The 13,976-nt window shown below is 40.5% G+C and overlaps 1 protein-coding gene across 1 annotated transcript in view; it reads left to right on the forward strand.

The window, feature by feature from the left end:
- nt5e (5'-nucleotidase, ecto (CD73)) overlaps positions 1–13,976 on the forward strand; it is a 40,775-nt gene that overhangs the window by 13,389 nt on the left and 13,410 nt on the right. Inside the window, exon 4 of the mRNA XM_088909402.1 lies at positions 11,355–11,552. Coding sequence (XP_088765528.1) covers positions 11,355–11,552 — 198 coding nt within the window. The remainder of the gene's footprint in view (positions 1–11,354; positions 11,553–13,976) is intronic.

Here is a 13,976-nt window from a genome sequence, read left to right on the forward strand (position 1 = left end):
CAGCTGTTTGGTTCGTCAGGAATGCGAGCTGGAGACATTCATAACAGGACAGAATGTCCTCAAAAGGCAAAGTCAATGTAGTGGATTCAGAATGAGCAGTGAAAAATGAACCAAAGAGAGCAAGTGGAAACTATGTGGAACTAGGACTGGGCGATATGGCTTAAAATTTATATCACGGTATAATTTTAATTTTGAACAGTAACGATATATATCACGATATAGATTTGTTCTCATAATTTCAATAGAACATGCTTTAAAAAGAGTGCAAGACTTGGATAGTAAGTTTGTATTGGATAGAGTTAACTAGTAGGTTATTATTAACTGTTGGTTAGCTACCGTGTTGTTCCTTTAGTATTTTTGATATTTCACATTGAACTAAAGTAGAAGTCAAACATTTAAATAACATTTTTTTTGCAGAACTGAAACAATGCAATTAACTTATGAACATGAATTAAATAAGTAAATATGTAATACTTCAAATAAAATTCTTATAAACTTAAATATGTAATGCTTCTTAAAACAAAATAAAATAAGTTTAAAAAATATTCAAGTATTAAAGTAATAACTCCTCAAGTATTCAAACAGCTGCTTCATGTAAAAATTTGCGGTTTGGCTTACAGCCATCTCTCTCAGTGGTTTGGGATGGACACCATGTCCTTACACGGTGTCGTGGAATTATATCAAGAGCCAGGAGAGGTGATCTCATTCACTCAGTAAGGTCTTTATTCATATTGCAATGTGGGAAAAAGCCGTCACCCATCTGTGCAGAGAAGTGAAGGCTGATTCCAAAGCAAGCAGGGAGAGCCCTTGTTTTATATCTTTTTTAAGCTGATGCAACACTTCAAGGACAGGCAAAGCAGTAATTTTCCATTCCTTATAGGTTTTTGCTTTACGCAAAGAAGAGCAGTTATACAAATAGTTTCTAATACTCCCTTCTTCAAGCAGCAGAGATAAACATTATTAAATCATCCCGTGCCCTTGACAAGCTGGGTGCTATCACACTTTGTTCTGAGAATCCAGCTGCTTCTGCAACACAGCTCTGCCCGTAAACAACATTTTTAGGATAAAACACTTTTTCTCAGTAACTTTCCATCACAACAGGTACACCGTTATGGCGTGTGTAATGTCCTTCCACCGCTGGCTTTTCTTGTCATAAGGACAACGACTAGTTAATGACTCAGGCAGCAATGTCTGCTTTCTGGCTTTTCTTTTCACACCAACACTAGATCTGCTGGATTCGGGGCGCATTCTCGTACTTTCCTCATACTCGCATACATGTTTCATCTTTAGGCCCTTAGGTGCGGTGGCTCTGTGGCTAAGGATCTGTGCTTCCAGCAGGAAGGTTGCCAGTTCGTATCCCACAGCCGGCAAAGGAATCCTACTCCCTTGGGCCCCTGAGCAAGACCCTAAACCCCAGCTGCTCCAGGAGCACCATATAAATGGCTGACCCTGTGCTCTGACCCCAAGCTTCTCTCTCCCTGTCTGCGTGTCTTGGGGTATGTGAAAAAGACAAAATTCCTCATGCAAGAAATTGTACATGGCCAACACAGTGATCTTAGAAGAGGTTGTTTGTATTACCGCCTCTGGCTAAAATCGTCACCCGACCTCATCAGCAGATAACCGTTTTCTCCTCGTGGTACAACTTTTTAATTTCGAACCATTTCCCAACAACCGATGACGCACCCTCCTTTTCAACAATTTAGTCGCTTGTTCCCGTCTCGCTAACGGTGCCTCTCTCCATTTCTCCATGTATGTGTGTTTGCAGACGAGCGCACCGAACACGTGCGTTTGGTTTCACGGAAAATGGGAGAGGACGCCCGCCTGTTTTTATTGGCCACAATGACCTCAGATAACCCGGACGTCTGAACCACGAAGATCAATAATTCTGAACCTATCAGATTTCCAAATATCAGCAAGATGAACATTTTCAGAATGATATAATTGGAGCTAAAATACGGCAGAATTTGAAACTGTGATTGGTCAATAGTAAAAATTTCCAAACCCCGTTTTGCGACGATCCTGGCGGCGCAATCTGTAAACATCAAAATCCATTCTCTACCGGTATGAACGCTATAGCCAAATCCATATCGTGGCACAGTATACCATCTATACTGGTTATACCGCCCACCCCTATGTGGAACTGCATATAAAATCGCAAAAAAAGAAGGCTCTTCCTTACACAGAGATTTGTGAGAGTATGAAGCTAGCTACAAAGCCATGTTGTTGAAGCTGATACCCCAGCTTCATTCAAGAGACATCTGAACGAGATCCTCGAATCAAATAAATACTAACTAGCGCACGGGCTGCATAGACTGAATGGCTTCCTCCTGTTTATAACTGTTCTTTTTGTTCTTATATTAAAACTGTTACTAGTTTTTAATGTGTTTAGTAGTTTATGAATAGTTTATTTATAACTATATTAGTTCATAAGTGTGTTCTTATGTTAAAACTGTTACTGGCTGTTACTAGTATAGCATTTTTCAACTTGACAGGCAAATCACACAGTTCTTTAACACTGTCTGTAGCATGGTGGGTGTTTATGTGAGGAATGAAAAATGAGTAGAGAGTAGAGAATAAAGACCATTCTTATCAGGTTATTAAGTTGTACCTTCAGGGTGTGGTAAAGCAAACATGTCAGAGGATGTTAGTAATACTAAAAGGGAAAGGGGAGATTGAAGTTAATATCTGATGTAGTGTGCTGTATTTTTTTAGGTTTTGCTTAACAGTTGATATTGATCGCTAACACAATGCTAGAAGACCAGGAGAAACGTAATGAGCAGGATTACCTGCGACATGTGAAAGGCTTCCAAGTGTTTTAACTTGACTTGAGACACATCTGCTAGGGAGGAGTGTTTTTTTCTTGCGTGTTTTTGATGTCAAGCTGACTAAAAGAAACAATTACTTTGCATACAGTTCTTGTGTTGTTTTTGCTGTAAAGACAAGAAAATCGAATTTCCCTGCACAGCACAATAAACCACGTGTCACCTGATACAGCAAGACATATGACCAGACGTGGTTTGACTGAAATTGTTTAAAAGCTGCACCATGCACGTTTCCATGAGAACATGGGTGAGGATCATACTTCCCTGTCTTACATCATTCCCATAACTATATAGAATTGACTGTGTTCCTGTCTGTGGTTATTTCTTCAACCACAAAACTGATTCCATCATGCTCTCGTCATTACTTTAGTTTTATGTACAACAAAGGGGGAAACTCCCTAATCTGGAGAAACAGACAACCTAGTGAAGCAACAAAGCTTGCAACATTCTCTGTTCTCTGAGAATATTGCAAACCATTAAACATCTGCTGTATCCAGTATTTTAAAACCACTGAAAAAACATGTTTAATAAACAAAAAGATTAAGTTACCACGTTCCCTTCCAATCTACAGCACTAACACTCTAAGCACTGATGACATGACCACCAGACAAGCTGTCACCCATAAAAATGCACTGCAGAAAATAAGATGTGGCTGTTCTTGTGTTTTTGATAGGTAATGTTTACTGTAGAATATTTCCTAGAAGCCCGGTTATCTTGAGAGGGTGTGATATATCTTACCTGTGATATTTCAGAGCACCACACAACAGAAATTGAGAGGACTTTGACCAGCTGTGTCACTGTTTGGTTTGGGAATCGCAGCGCTTCAGACCACAAGACCCTGCAACGAGTTGTGGAAACAGCTGAAAAGACCTTTAGAGCCTCCCTCCCTTCCATTTCTGCCACCCGTCACAAACGCTGCACACACAGGGCCTCCAGTATAGTAGATGACCCCTCCCACCCCTCCCATAAACTTTTTGCCCACCTACCATCTGGGAAAAGATATGGCAGTGTACAGGCTAGCTCAACCAGACTCTGGAACAGCTTCTTCCCACAGGCTGTCAGGCTCCTCAACACCCTGGAATCTACTTGCACCCACCGCAATTCCAGAAACAGGGTCTAAATCCCCCCAGTGTGCTGTGTATATTGTATTATGTATTTACCTTAGTAATTTGCACTATCTGCACTTTGCACTATGTGTATCCTGTCTACAATGTCTAAGTCAGTGTCCTGTCTCTATTTGCACCATGGACAAGAAGGAAAGATATTTCGTTCCACTGTATACTTGTACAGTATATGGCTGGAATGACAAATAAACGTGAACTTGAACTTGCAACACAGGAGATATTAGAAGTTGTTGCTGTCTCAAGAGCGTATCATTTTGTATTTAGTGTGTGTATGTGATACATTGTACTTTTTTAAGCCCTCTTCCCTTGCTGTAACTCTGTTTTCCACCAGTTCACCAGATCTCAGTTCATCTGCATAGGGTTACCTTGGTTTCCTGCTTTCAGTTTGAGAATTTTCAGAGTTAACAATTATGTGGATCTTTGTCACAGACATTCTGAAAATGTCCATCTTTCCTTCTACTCATTTGTACTGTAGCTTGTTTGTTGGATGTAACGCTTTTGATAAAATCAACAATCATTTCAGTTCTATAAATTGCATTTGTATTAGTGTCAGTATAATTAAGAAAAATTTGTATTTTGTACATAGTATCTTGTGTACTCTGCTTCTTCAATTTATGTGAATCCCTCTACTATACAACGCCCCAGTATAAAGATAGCACATACACTGAAACAATACCATCATAATACCATGAAAACATACCATACTAATACAGCATAAGTCAGTATTCCTGGAGAAAATCCTGTTGCATGATAAAACACTTTTGGCCTCAAATATGTCTGGACTTACTGTAGTAAAAAAGCAGACAATATTGAGCAACACAATCACAAGACAGCATGTCTTCCTTTACAGCTTGCAAACCAATGGGAAAAAAATGCAAAATTAAAAGTGCATTCTAAGAAAAAGTCAGCCCAAATTTAAAGGAGATCTCATCTAACGTCATGAATGTCTTTAAGCAAGTCAGTGCAAATTTTAGACAATATATGTGGGATACTTTTAAATTAGGAATTGTTGGTCCTGTTTGTTATACCCACCTATTTTGAAAGAGCCATTTGATGTTTTTTTTTTACATGGCAGCTTGCAGCTATGAACCCTGCAGTCGCACACAGGGGAGAAAGTACAGTACGGTTAGTCAACCTGTCAAGGTGTTCCGAAGGTGCAGCAGCTAGTGCTGTCTAAAGTCCTCTTGTATTGCTCATACCGCTGATACAGAACTTTTAAATGTTCAAGTCTGAGAAGATACTTGGCAAATGACTTTTAAAGTGGTTAAATGCAAAATTGCATTCTCCAAATATCAAAAGGTCGTCAATGGCTTGGAGGAAGCAAAACACGAGAAAGATATTGAAGTTTATGTCTTACCATTATTTTAATCAGCTAGCCGAGTGGTCGCATATCTAAAAAAAATATTGTGAGTCGACTGTTTAAGAAGGTGACTCTTTTGTTGTACTGCTACACGTCTCTCAATTATGTTAGCATGTCTTTTATTTCTGTCATAATTACGGCCTTATTTCCAGACGAAGTGGTTAGATGTGGTTGACATCATCTCAAAAATATAATTTTTTGTCTTTGTTGTGGCCTGCTGACAAATGGTATGCGGATGACTGTTAATTAGATTGCTAACATCTTGTGGGTATCAGTCATTGGTAGTAGGTCCAAGCATCTAATATGTAATCCTGAAAACTGAATTGGTACTTTTTTCAATAAAATATATACAGGGCGTTTCCATTATACATCCACCCACCTTATGTCTCCCTAGACTTACATCTGACAGTTTTTATGACTATCAACATAAACTGACTCTCCCTTTACTTAGGTCAGCTGGATGCAAGTTGCTGGAAAATCTGTCTTGCTTAAGAGTTAAAAAGACAAATGGACTTTTCTCGCTAAACATCTTACAAATAGGCTTTGTAAAACGGTCAGAATCTTCCTCTCGTCCTTTCAACGATGACGGGAAAATGCAGCACTAGTAATAGCGCAAGTAAAATAGGTCCCTTTAAAGAAGATTTTAAAAGGTGAACGTGCCCCTGATGTCGTAAACAAATTGGGTCTCCCTTCAACCTTAAAGGACTATTTTCAAGAACAAAGACAAAAGAGAACAAAGACAGCATAATAAAAACTGCCCAACATGCTTTTATGCAAGATAACAAGAAGTAAATGTGAAATTATGGGAAACATGCAGAGGTATTTGGCTGTGTAGCTTAAGGATCTTTTCCAAAAACATACACCAGTAAGCTGTGCTGTCAAGCAGGTACAGGCTGTTAGCTTTGATAGGGAGAAGAAGGAAGAGGTGCCAGAGGAGGCAGAAAAACAGCTGGTGTTCAAGGCCACCCATGGATGGTTTCAACAATTTCAAAGGCACTGTGGTGGGAGTTACTAGTACACTGTCTGCTCTCTTCCGGCTTAAGTCGGTATCTTTCGCCTGGATGTTGTCATGTTCGTTGTTGTATTCAACACCGTTTCAGTAAACACGGTACATTGTCATTATTTTACACATCAGAAACATGGTTTCAGAAGTGGTCTAACCCTCACCCTACAGTCAATTTCAGTCAGCGGCGACACAGCTGAAATCAGCATCCACCCCGAGTGGTAACCATAGTGTACACTGAGACCCGAGTTGAGTTTGAAGATATCATTCTATGGACAAGGTCTGAAGACAGGCTGGAAGAAGTGCAGACAGACCCTCTAAGGCGATTGATGGGCAGTGAATGCTGCCATGTTAACAAACATAGCCTGAACCTCACTGAAGACCAGAAAATTATGTCAAGTCAATCCTGGATGCTTTACAACAATATTTTAAGCTAACAAAAAAATGGAAAGACTAGATCTAGACCACCAGAGAGCCTCAATCTATAACATAACAGACAGCTGGACATTTTGTTTGTTTTGATCAATTGTTCAACCAGTAGAAAGAACATTGATTTGAGGGGGTGGTTTAGCCCATTCAATGCCAAACCTGGTAAAAATGAAGAAACAAACACAGAATGGAACCAGCATGTGGTTGTCTGTAGTGCCTTTGTGCCACCAGCATGGTGGAGGCTGGACTGAATCACTTCTGTTGAATCAATCCTGGTGAATATGGTTATGGTTTTGTGCAGACCACCCTGATGGATGTCAACAAGTGTAGTTTGGACTTGCACAACAGTACAGTAGTTGTTATGTGGAACAGACCAATCAAAGTGAAGCTAATGAAGCGTGGAGGTACTACAGAACTATATCAATGATGCCAGCCTGACTCCATGGTGACACATTTATCAAGTGCCGGCGGCCGCGTTTCCTGCAGGCGTATCCTGTTGCTGCTTGTGTAACATCGGCTTTCGTGAGAGGCGAGAATGTGACGATTATGTGCGTGGCCTACACATCAGACATGAGCCGTGTTGGGTATCTTGAGGAAGAACTGGGACAACATGTGGTGAGGCCAGTGAAGAGGCACATCTTTGTTCAGGCTGCACAAGAGGAATGAAACAGAATCCCACAAGAGAGCATCTGCAGCCTGGCGCGGAACATGAATTGCAGATGTACAACTTGCACCGTTATGCATCAGGACCGACACATGCTACTAGCCCTGTGATCAGACCTGTTGATGACAAATGTTAATCCGAATGATGCATTTCCTAGCTCAAATGTCAATCTTTTGCACTTGCTGCAAAAAGATTTGGTCAGTTTCCTCACAGCAAATATTATTATCACATATTTCAACAGCATTACAGCAGTGAATCTCTCAGCTGTGGTCTGTTTTTATCTGGTCCAGTTTAGACCAGCTGGTAGTGATAATTTGTTGCAAAGGAACAAGTAAAGGTTTATTCTATGCTGAAAATAAAAGAAAGAAAATAATGTTTCGGCTGTGGAGCCTTCTTCCAACCTCATCAGATCCCTCAACTCCAAACGTTACGAGTTCCTCATTGCAAAGAAGGATAAACAACTTAACCATCTTCTACAGAAAAGAAAGAAGGCTCCACAGCCGAAATGTTGTGTTTCCTTTCTTCTCTTTTCAGCTGGAATAAACCTTGACTTGTTCCTTTGCAGCCTCCGCATGCTGACGCAGTTGCCTACTTGTGTTACGTAGTTTACAACAGCGAGCTGCACTGGGCAGGGGAAGCATTAATGTTTATGATCCTGAAGAAATCATGAGCAAATATATTGTTTTAGATTTAAGTTTGGATTGAGTCCATTGTCCATGTCGACAAGGAGTACTTGCAGTAGCAATGGCGCCATCCAAGGTAATTTGGCACTCAAAATGAAAACTTGGAAGTGGACTTTAAACTAGCAGAATTCTTTGAGAGAAAGTGCACTTAAGGTTTACAGTATGTAGAAGGCATTGACATTACTGTACATTAGCTGTATGTGTATCATTCAGGTAACAGCAACATCACATTTCTTTAGAAAGGCAAAATGTTTTTTTAACAAAAGCGCCTGCTACGAGATGATTGCATTACTATAGTAGTTTAGGTGGGGAACTGCATCAGCATGCTTAGCCTGCAAAGGAAAAGTGATAGGTTTATTCCAAGCTGAAAAGAGAAGAAAGAAAACATAACGTTTCGTTTGCTCACACCTGAAGAAGGCTCCACGGCCGAAACGTTGTGTTTTCTTTCTTCTCTTTTCAGCATGGGATAAACCTATCACTTGTTCCTTTACATTACTATAGTTTAATGTATTATAGACTTTAGTAGCCTGAATGGCCTCTTATTTGTACCTCTGTCTGTTTTCATAAGTTGTAGTTTATCATCTTCTCATTCATTTTTGTAGTTGGTATTCAATGAACCTCATCTTGTGATCAAACCTGCTCATTTTTACACATATTGCTATATTATTACATATTGGTTGGCCCCTGTACAACAACTTTCAATGTACAGAGGAATTTCCGTAGAGCCGTAGACTAGTTTGTGTTCTGACTTCATATTTCAACAGTTTTGTTTTTCCTATAATATAATTTATATTTATGTAAGTGAATCAGTTTGACTGTGTAAGATCAACTCTCATACAATTTGTGAAGTTTTGTCTCATTTTGTGTAAAAGAACTAATGTAATCAGCAGGACTGATCTTCATTGTGCTAGTTTTTATGAATGTTTTAAGGTTACAAGAAAAGACATTAATTATCATTTTATGAATCATTATTTTACAATAAAGTTCAGCGAAAAAATGCACATTGTACCCATAGTACATGCTTTAATTTTTAATATTCAGAATCTAGGAGATAATGTTGCTGTATTTTTGTTTTACCATATATCAAACCGAGAGAAAGGAGAACAGGAAGGGTACAGGAAGATGTTTTTTAGAAAGTGAAGTGTTTAAAAACATAAACATCTTAGAATAAAATAAGATTAATAATGTAAGAAAGATGAAGTCTTTCCATGTCTGTTTCATACAGAGAGGAGTTGGTATAATGGAGGGTTCTCCATTATAAATCATAGGTTGTAGGTGGCATATGTACTTGATGTATGCCATAAAATGATAAATGGATATAAAGACAAGAGATTAATTAAGACATCCACTGTAAAACACAACAGAACATCCCAGCTCACAATACCCCTGGCAGGAGTCAGGATCTCATCAAAGACACCAAGCATTCTGATCTAATTCAAATAATAATTTGTATCCCTCTATACTGTAGCTAAAGTATTTGAATGTACTAATTTAGCCAGCAGCCATATCACACCGCAGCTCATAACTGTCAGCCCCATGAAGCTCAGCAAGTGTGAGCCTGGCCAGTACCTGGATGGAGACCTCCTGGGAAAAACTAAGGTTGCTGCTGGAAGAGGTGTTAGTGGGGCCAGTAGGGGATGCTCACCCTACGGTCTGTGTGGGTCCTAATGCAGACACATTAGTGTAAAAAGACGCTGTCCTTTGGATGAGACGTAAAACCGTGGTCCTGACTCTCTGTGAATATTAAAAATCCCAGGGCGTTTCTCGAAAAGAGTAGGGGTGTAACCCCGGCGTCCTGGCCAAATGTCCCATTGGCCCTTACCAATCATGGCCTCCAAATAATCCCCATCTCTGAACTGGCTTCATTACTCTGCTCTCCTCCCCACTGAGAGCTGATGTGTGGGTAGAGTACTGGTGTGGACTGTTGGCCATCGAATCATCCAGGTGGGGCTGCACACTGGTGGTGGTGGAGGAGAGTCCACATTACCTGTAAGGAGCTTTGAGTGCAGTGTCCAGAAAAGTTCTATTTAAGTGGAAGGAATTGTTAATATACTAAAAAAGTAATGACGAGAAACTGAGAAGTCATAGTGTAGGCTGGAAAGTGACTTGTACAAACTGTGGAACTCCCGGCAAAACCCATTTTCAGGGACCAGTACCTGGAAGACATTGCTGATGGTGGAAATCCATGAAGTGGGCTTGTCGTGGGTGGGTACGCGGTCCTCCTTCATTTTGAAGAGGATTTCGTACCTGCTGCTGTGACAAGCAGAAACAACAGCCTCCTGGCTAGAGCAAAATCCTATTTTCCCAAAATGGACGTCCCACAGCCGGTCTCTCCCTCTGCAAGCAGCGCCGCAGAGCTAAGACCGCTTACTGTACATCCACAGCGGAGCGTTAACTCTTTTATACGCACAAACCCTTCATTTCTGTGTGGTTAAATGTGGAAAATTTCCATTTCCTTGTTATTGGGTTTTTTTTATTTTAGTTGTGTTGTGTCTTTCACAATACAGATTAGAAATAGTGTGCGGTAACTGATTAATTCAATCTGTAGCCACGATTATGAGACAGGAAATAGGAAAATGGTACATCATAAACTCTAGCTGCTTTAAGGTATATCTAGGAGGTGGTAAATGGAGTGCTTGCAGTATCCTTTGATATTTAAATTTACCCTGAAACATGTTTTTGTCATCATTCAATTTTGTTAAACGAGATACAATCTCTAGACATGAAATCTCCCTTTGGAAGAACGTGCTGTTAGTGAGACGCATGTTGTCATAGGGAGGATCCTGGGTCCATAAATATCTAATAGCAAGGAAGTGTTTATTTTCCTCTAACGCAGACCTGACCATATTGAAAGGCTGTGGTGACCCTGGCAATTATTTATTGTTTTTCTCATTTAATTCAGGTCTCTGACATATAATGTGGGGCACCAGGTTGAAATGTCAGCAGATAGGGTTCACTGTCGATACTAGTAATACTTACCACACGTTTTCTTCCCAACAGCATGAGGCGTCAAAGATGTGCAATGTAGTATGTTTTGGAATAATTACATAACTGATTACTAGCCTTGATTGCTGTTCCAAAATTTTTCTTTTAAAAATTAAAACCTGCCATTAACAATTGTGTGATAGTATAAAAAGACATGTAAAAATCAACCAATATCTAAGTGTGATTAGATAATGGTTGTATTCATTTTGCAATGAAACCTGTTATGTAAGAATTAATGTAAAAAAAGGATAAAATGACTGTTTTCCCTTTTTTTGTTTTTAAAGGTCAACCCCCATCAAAGGAAGTCCCAGCTGGCTCGTACCCCTTCATGGTAGATTCCGATGATGGTCGTAAAGTGCCTGTGGTCCAGGCCTACGCCTTTGGGAAATATCTGGGATACCTGAAGGTATCATTTGACGATAAGGGGAATGTCTTGAAGTCGTATGGGAACCCCATACTGCTGAACAGCAGCATACCAGAAGGTATTTGTTTTATGTTTGCATATTATGAAATGATAAAATAGTGGGAAAGGAAGGCACAACGGGGTTGTGGGTTAGCTCTACTGCTTACATCACCTGTGTCCTGGATCAGTTTGGGAACTTGAACTTGAACTTGAACTTTACTGCCATATGTAACCAGTACTGGTACAATGGAATTCTTACTTACAGAAAGTCTCTCGATTGTAAAACAAGTGTAAAAAACAAGACAAAGTGCAAACAGTGCATCAAGACAATGTACAAACAAACAATAGACAATGTGCAAGTAAACATGTAGACAGTTTGAATGTAAACAATACAGACGTGTAAACAATGACTGGAGATGTGCAATAGATAAGAAATCATAATGAGGTAGATGGTGATGGTGTAGGTGTGGTCCGAGGGGGATGGCTAAATGTGTTCGCCAATCTCACTGCTTGTGGGTAGAAGCTATTGAAGAATCTAGTGGTAATTGTCCGTATGCTCTTATATCTCTTGCCTGAGGGCAGTGGGGTGAAGAGCTCATGCCCGGGGTGGTGACTGTCCTCTGTGATGGCCAGAATTCTACCACGGCAGCGGTCCTCATAGAGCTGTTTAATCTCGGTGAGACTGCAGCCAATGATCTTCTGGGCCATATTGACCATTCTCTGCAGTGCCTTTCTTTCTCGCGAAGAGGTGTTGCCATACCACACGGTGATCCCGTTGGTGAGGACGCTCTCGATGGTGCAGCGGTAGAAGTTCACCAACACATGTATTGGCATCCCCCATCGCTTGAGGCACCTCAAGAAATAAAGGCGCTGCTGAGCCTTCTTCATGATAGAGTCAGTGTTCACAGTCCAGGTTAGATCTTTAGAGATGTGAATTCCCAAAAACCTAAAGCTGGTGACTGTTTCCACTTCCGTTCCATCAATACTGAGTGGGCTGTGAGTGTATGGCCTGTGTCTCCGAAAGTCCACTATTAGCTCTTTCGTTTTCTTTATGTTCAAGTCCAGGTTATTGCTATGACACCACCTAAGCAGCTGTACAACTTCATCCATGTAAGTGGACTCGTCATCATCACTGATCAGTCCTATTATAGTGGTGTCATCGGCAAACTTAATGATGCGGTTGTTGCTGTGTCTTGCTGTGCAGTCGTGAGTAAATAGGGAGTACAACCTTGGACTCAGACAGCAGCCTTGTGGGGTTCCAGTGCTCAGGGTGAGTGGTGTTGATGTTTTATTGCCTATCCGCACCACCTGTGGTCTCTCGATAAGAAAGTCCAGCAGCCAGTTGCAGACAGAGTTGCACAGACCTAATCCCCTGAGCTTTGTCACCAGTTGACTGGGACGTGTTTCCATTCTCCTCTCACACAGGCTTCATAAAATGGTGCCTCTGTATTATGCCAGTGTGCTTTTGTCTGCCCTGCAATGGACTGCACCCTGCTCCTGGGGGTAGCCCTGCCCTGCCCTGTGCCCTGTGCCCTGTGCCCTGTGCAGGACTGGCATCCTGTTTAGGGTGCAGCAGCACAGGGTTGGGGTGGCGCTGGAGCCTATCTGGGCAAACAATGGGCACAAGGCAGGACTTACCATAGATGGGACACTAGTCCATCACAGGGCACACGTAGACACAAACACACACACTCACACCAGGGCCAGTTTTCCCAAAAGCCCACTAACCCACCAGCATGTCTTTGGACCGCGGGAGGAAACTGGAGCACCTGGAGGAAACCCACGCAAACACAGGGAGAACATTCAAACTCCACACAGATAGCAACTCAGGAATTGAACACAGGGCCCCAGCTCTGCAAGGCAACACTGCTAACATTTGCACCACCCTTATATATACATTCTAAATGCAAAACTTACACTTGAATGCAATGATTTAAAATATTTCGTTAAAGAAAATAACTTTCAGGTAGAAGACCCTTGAGATTTTAAAGACTACAGCAGGTGACAGACTAACATTTTAGTATTTAATTCTATAACATACTGTTTTTATGTGGCTGTAGTTGTGCTTTAATGTTTCTTGTTTTAGTGATGGAATCAAGTCTTGCTACCAAGTTGCATAGGTACGATCTTATTAGAGAATGTCCAGTCTTTTTGGTACACACAGTAGCACGTGACTGTTAATTTTTAATGTCCATTCTGACACATTGCAAAATTAAATATTGTGAAAAGAGTTGGCAATTGAAAACAACCAAATAATACTCAAGTCGTATTATATAGATACACATTATACTTTATAGGTACATTTTTGACTGATTTTATACTTCCTGGTTTTGTCATGTAATGAAGTAATGAAATCCAAGGATTAAAACTATTTTTATTATAAAACAAGCACATCAAACCAGCAAAACAAGAAAATATCTTACTTAGTTTCTTCAATTTTGTACTATAAAATACATGTGTAACAGTGTAACAGTCAGTGCTCATAGGCAGAAAAGCAGGCTTT

The sequence above is a fragment of the Atractosteus spatula genome, chromosome 2 (assembly GCF_055471065.1).
Source record: "Atractosteus spatula isolate fAtrSpa1 chromosome 2, fAtrSpa1.hap1, whole genome shotgun sequence".
Lineage (NCBI taxonomy): Eukaryota > Metazoa > Chordata > Actinopteri > Semionotiformes > Lepisosteidae > Atractosteus > Atractosteus spatula.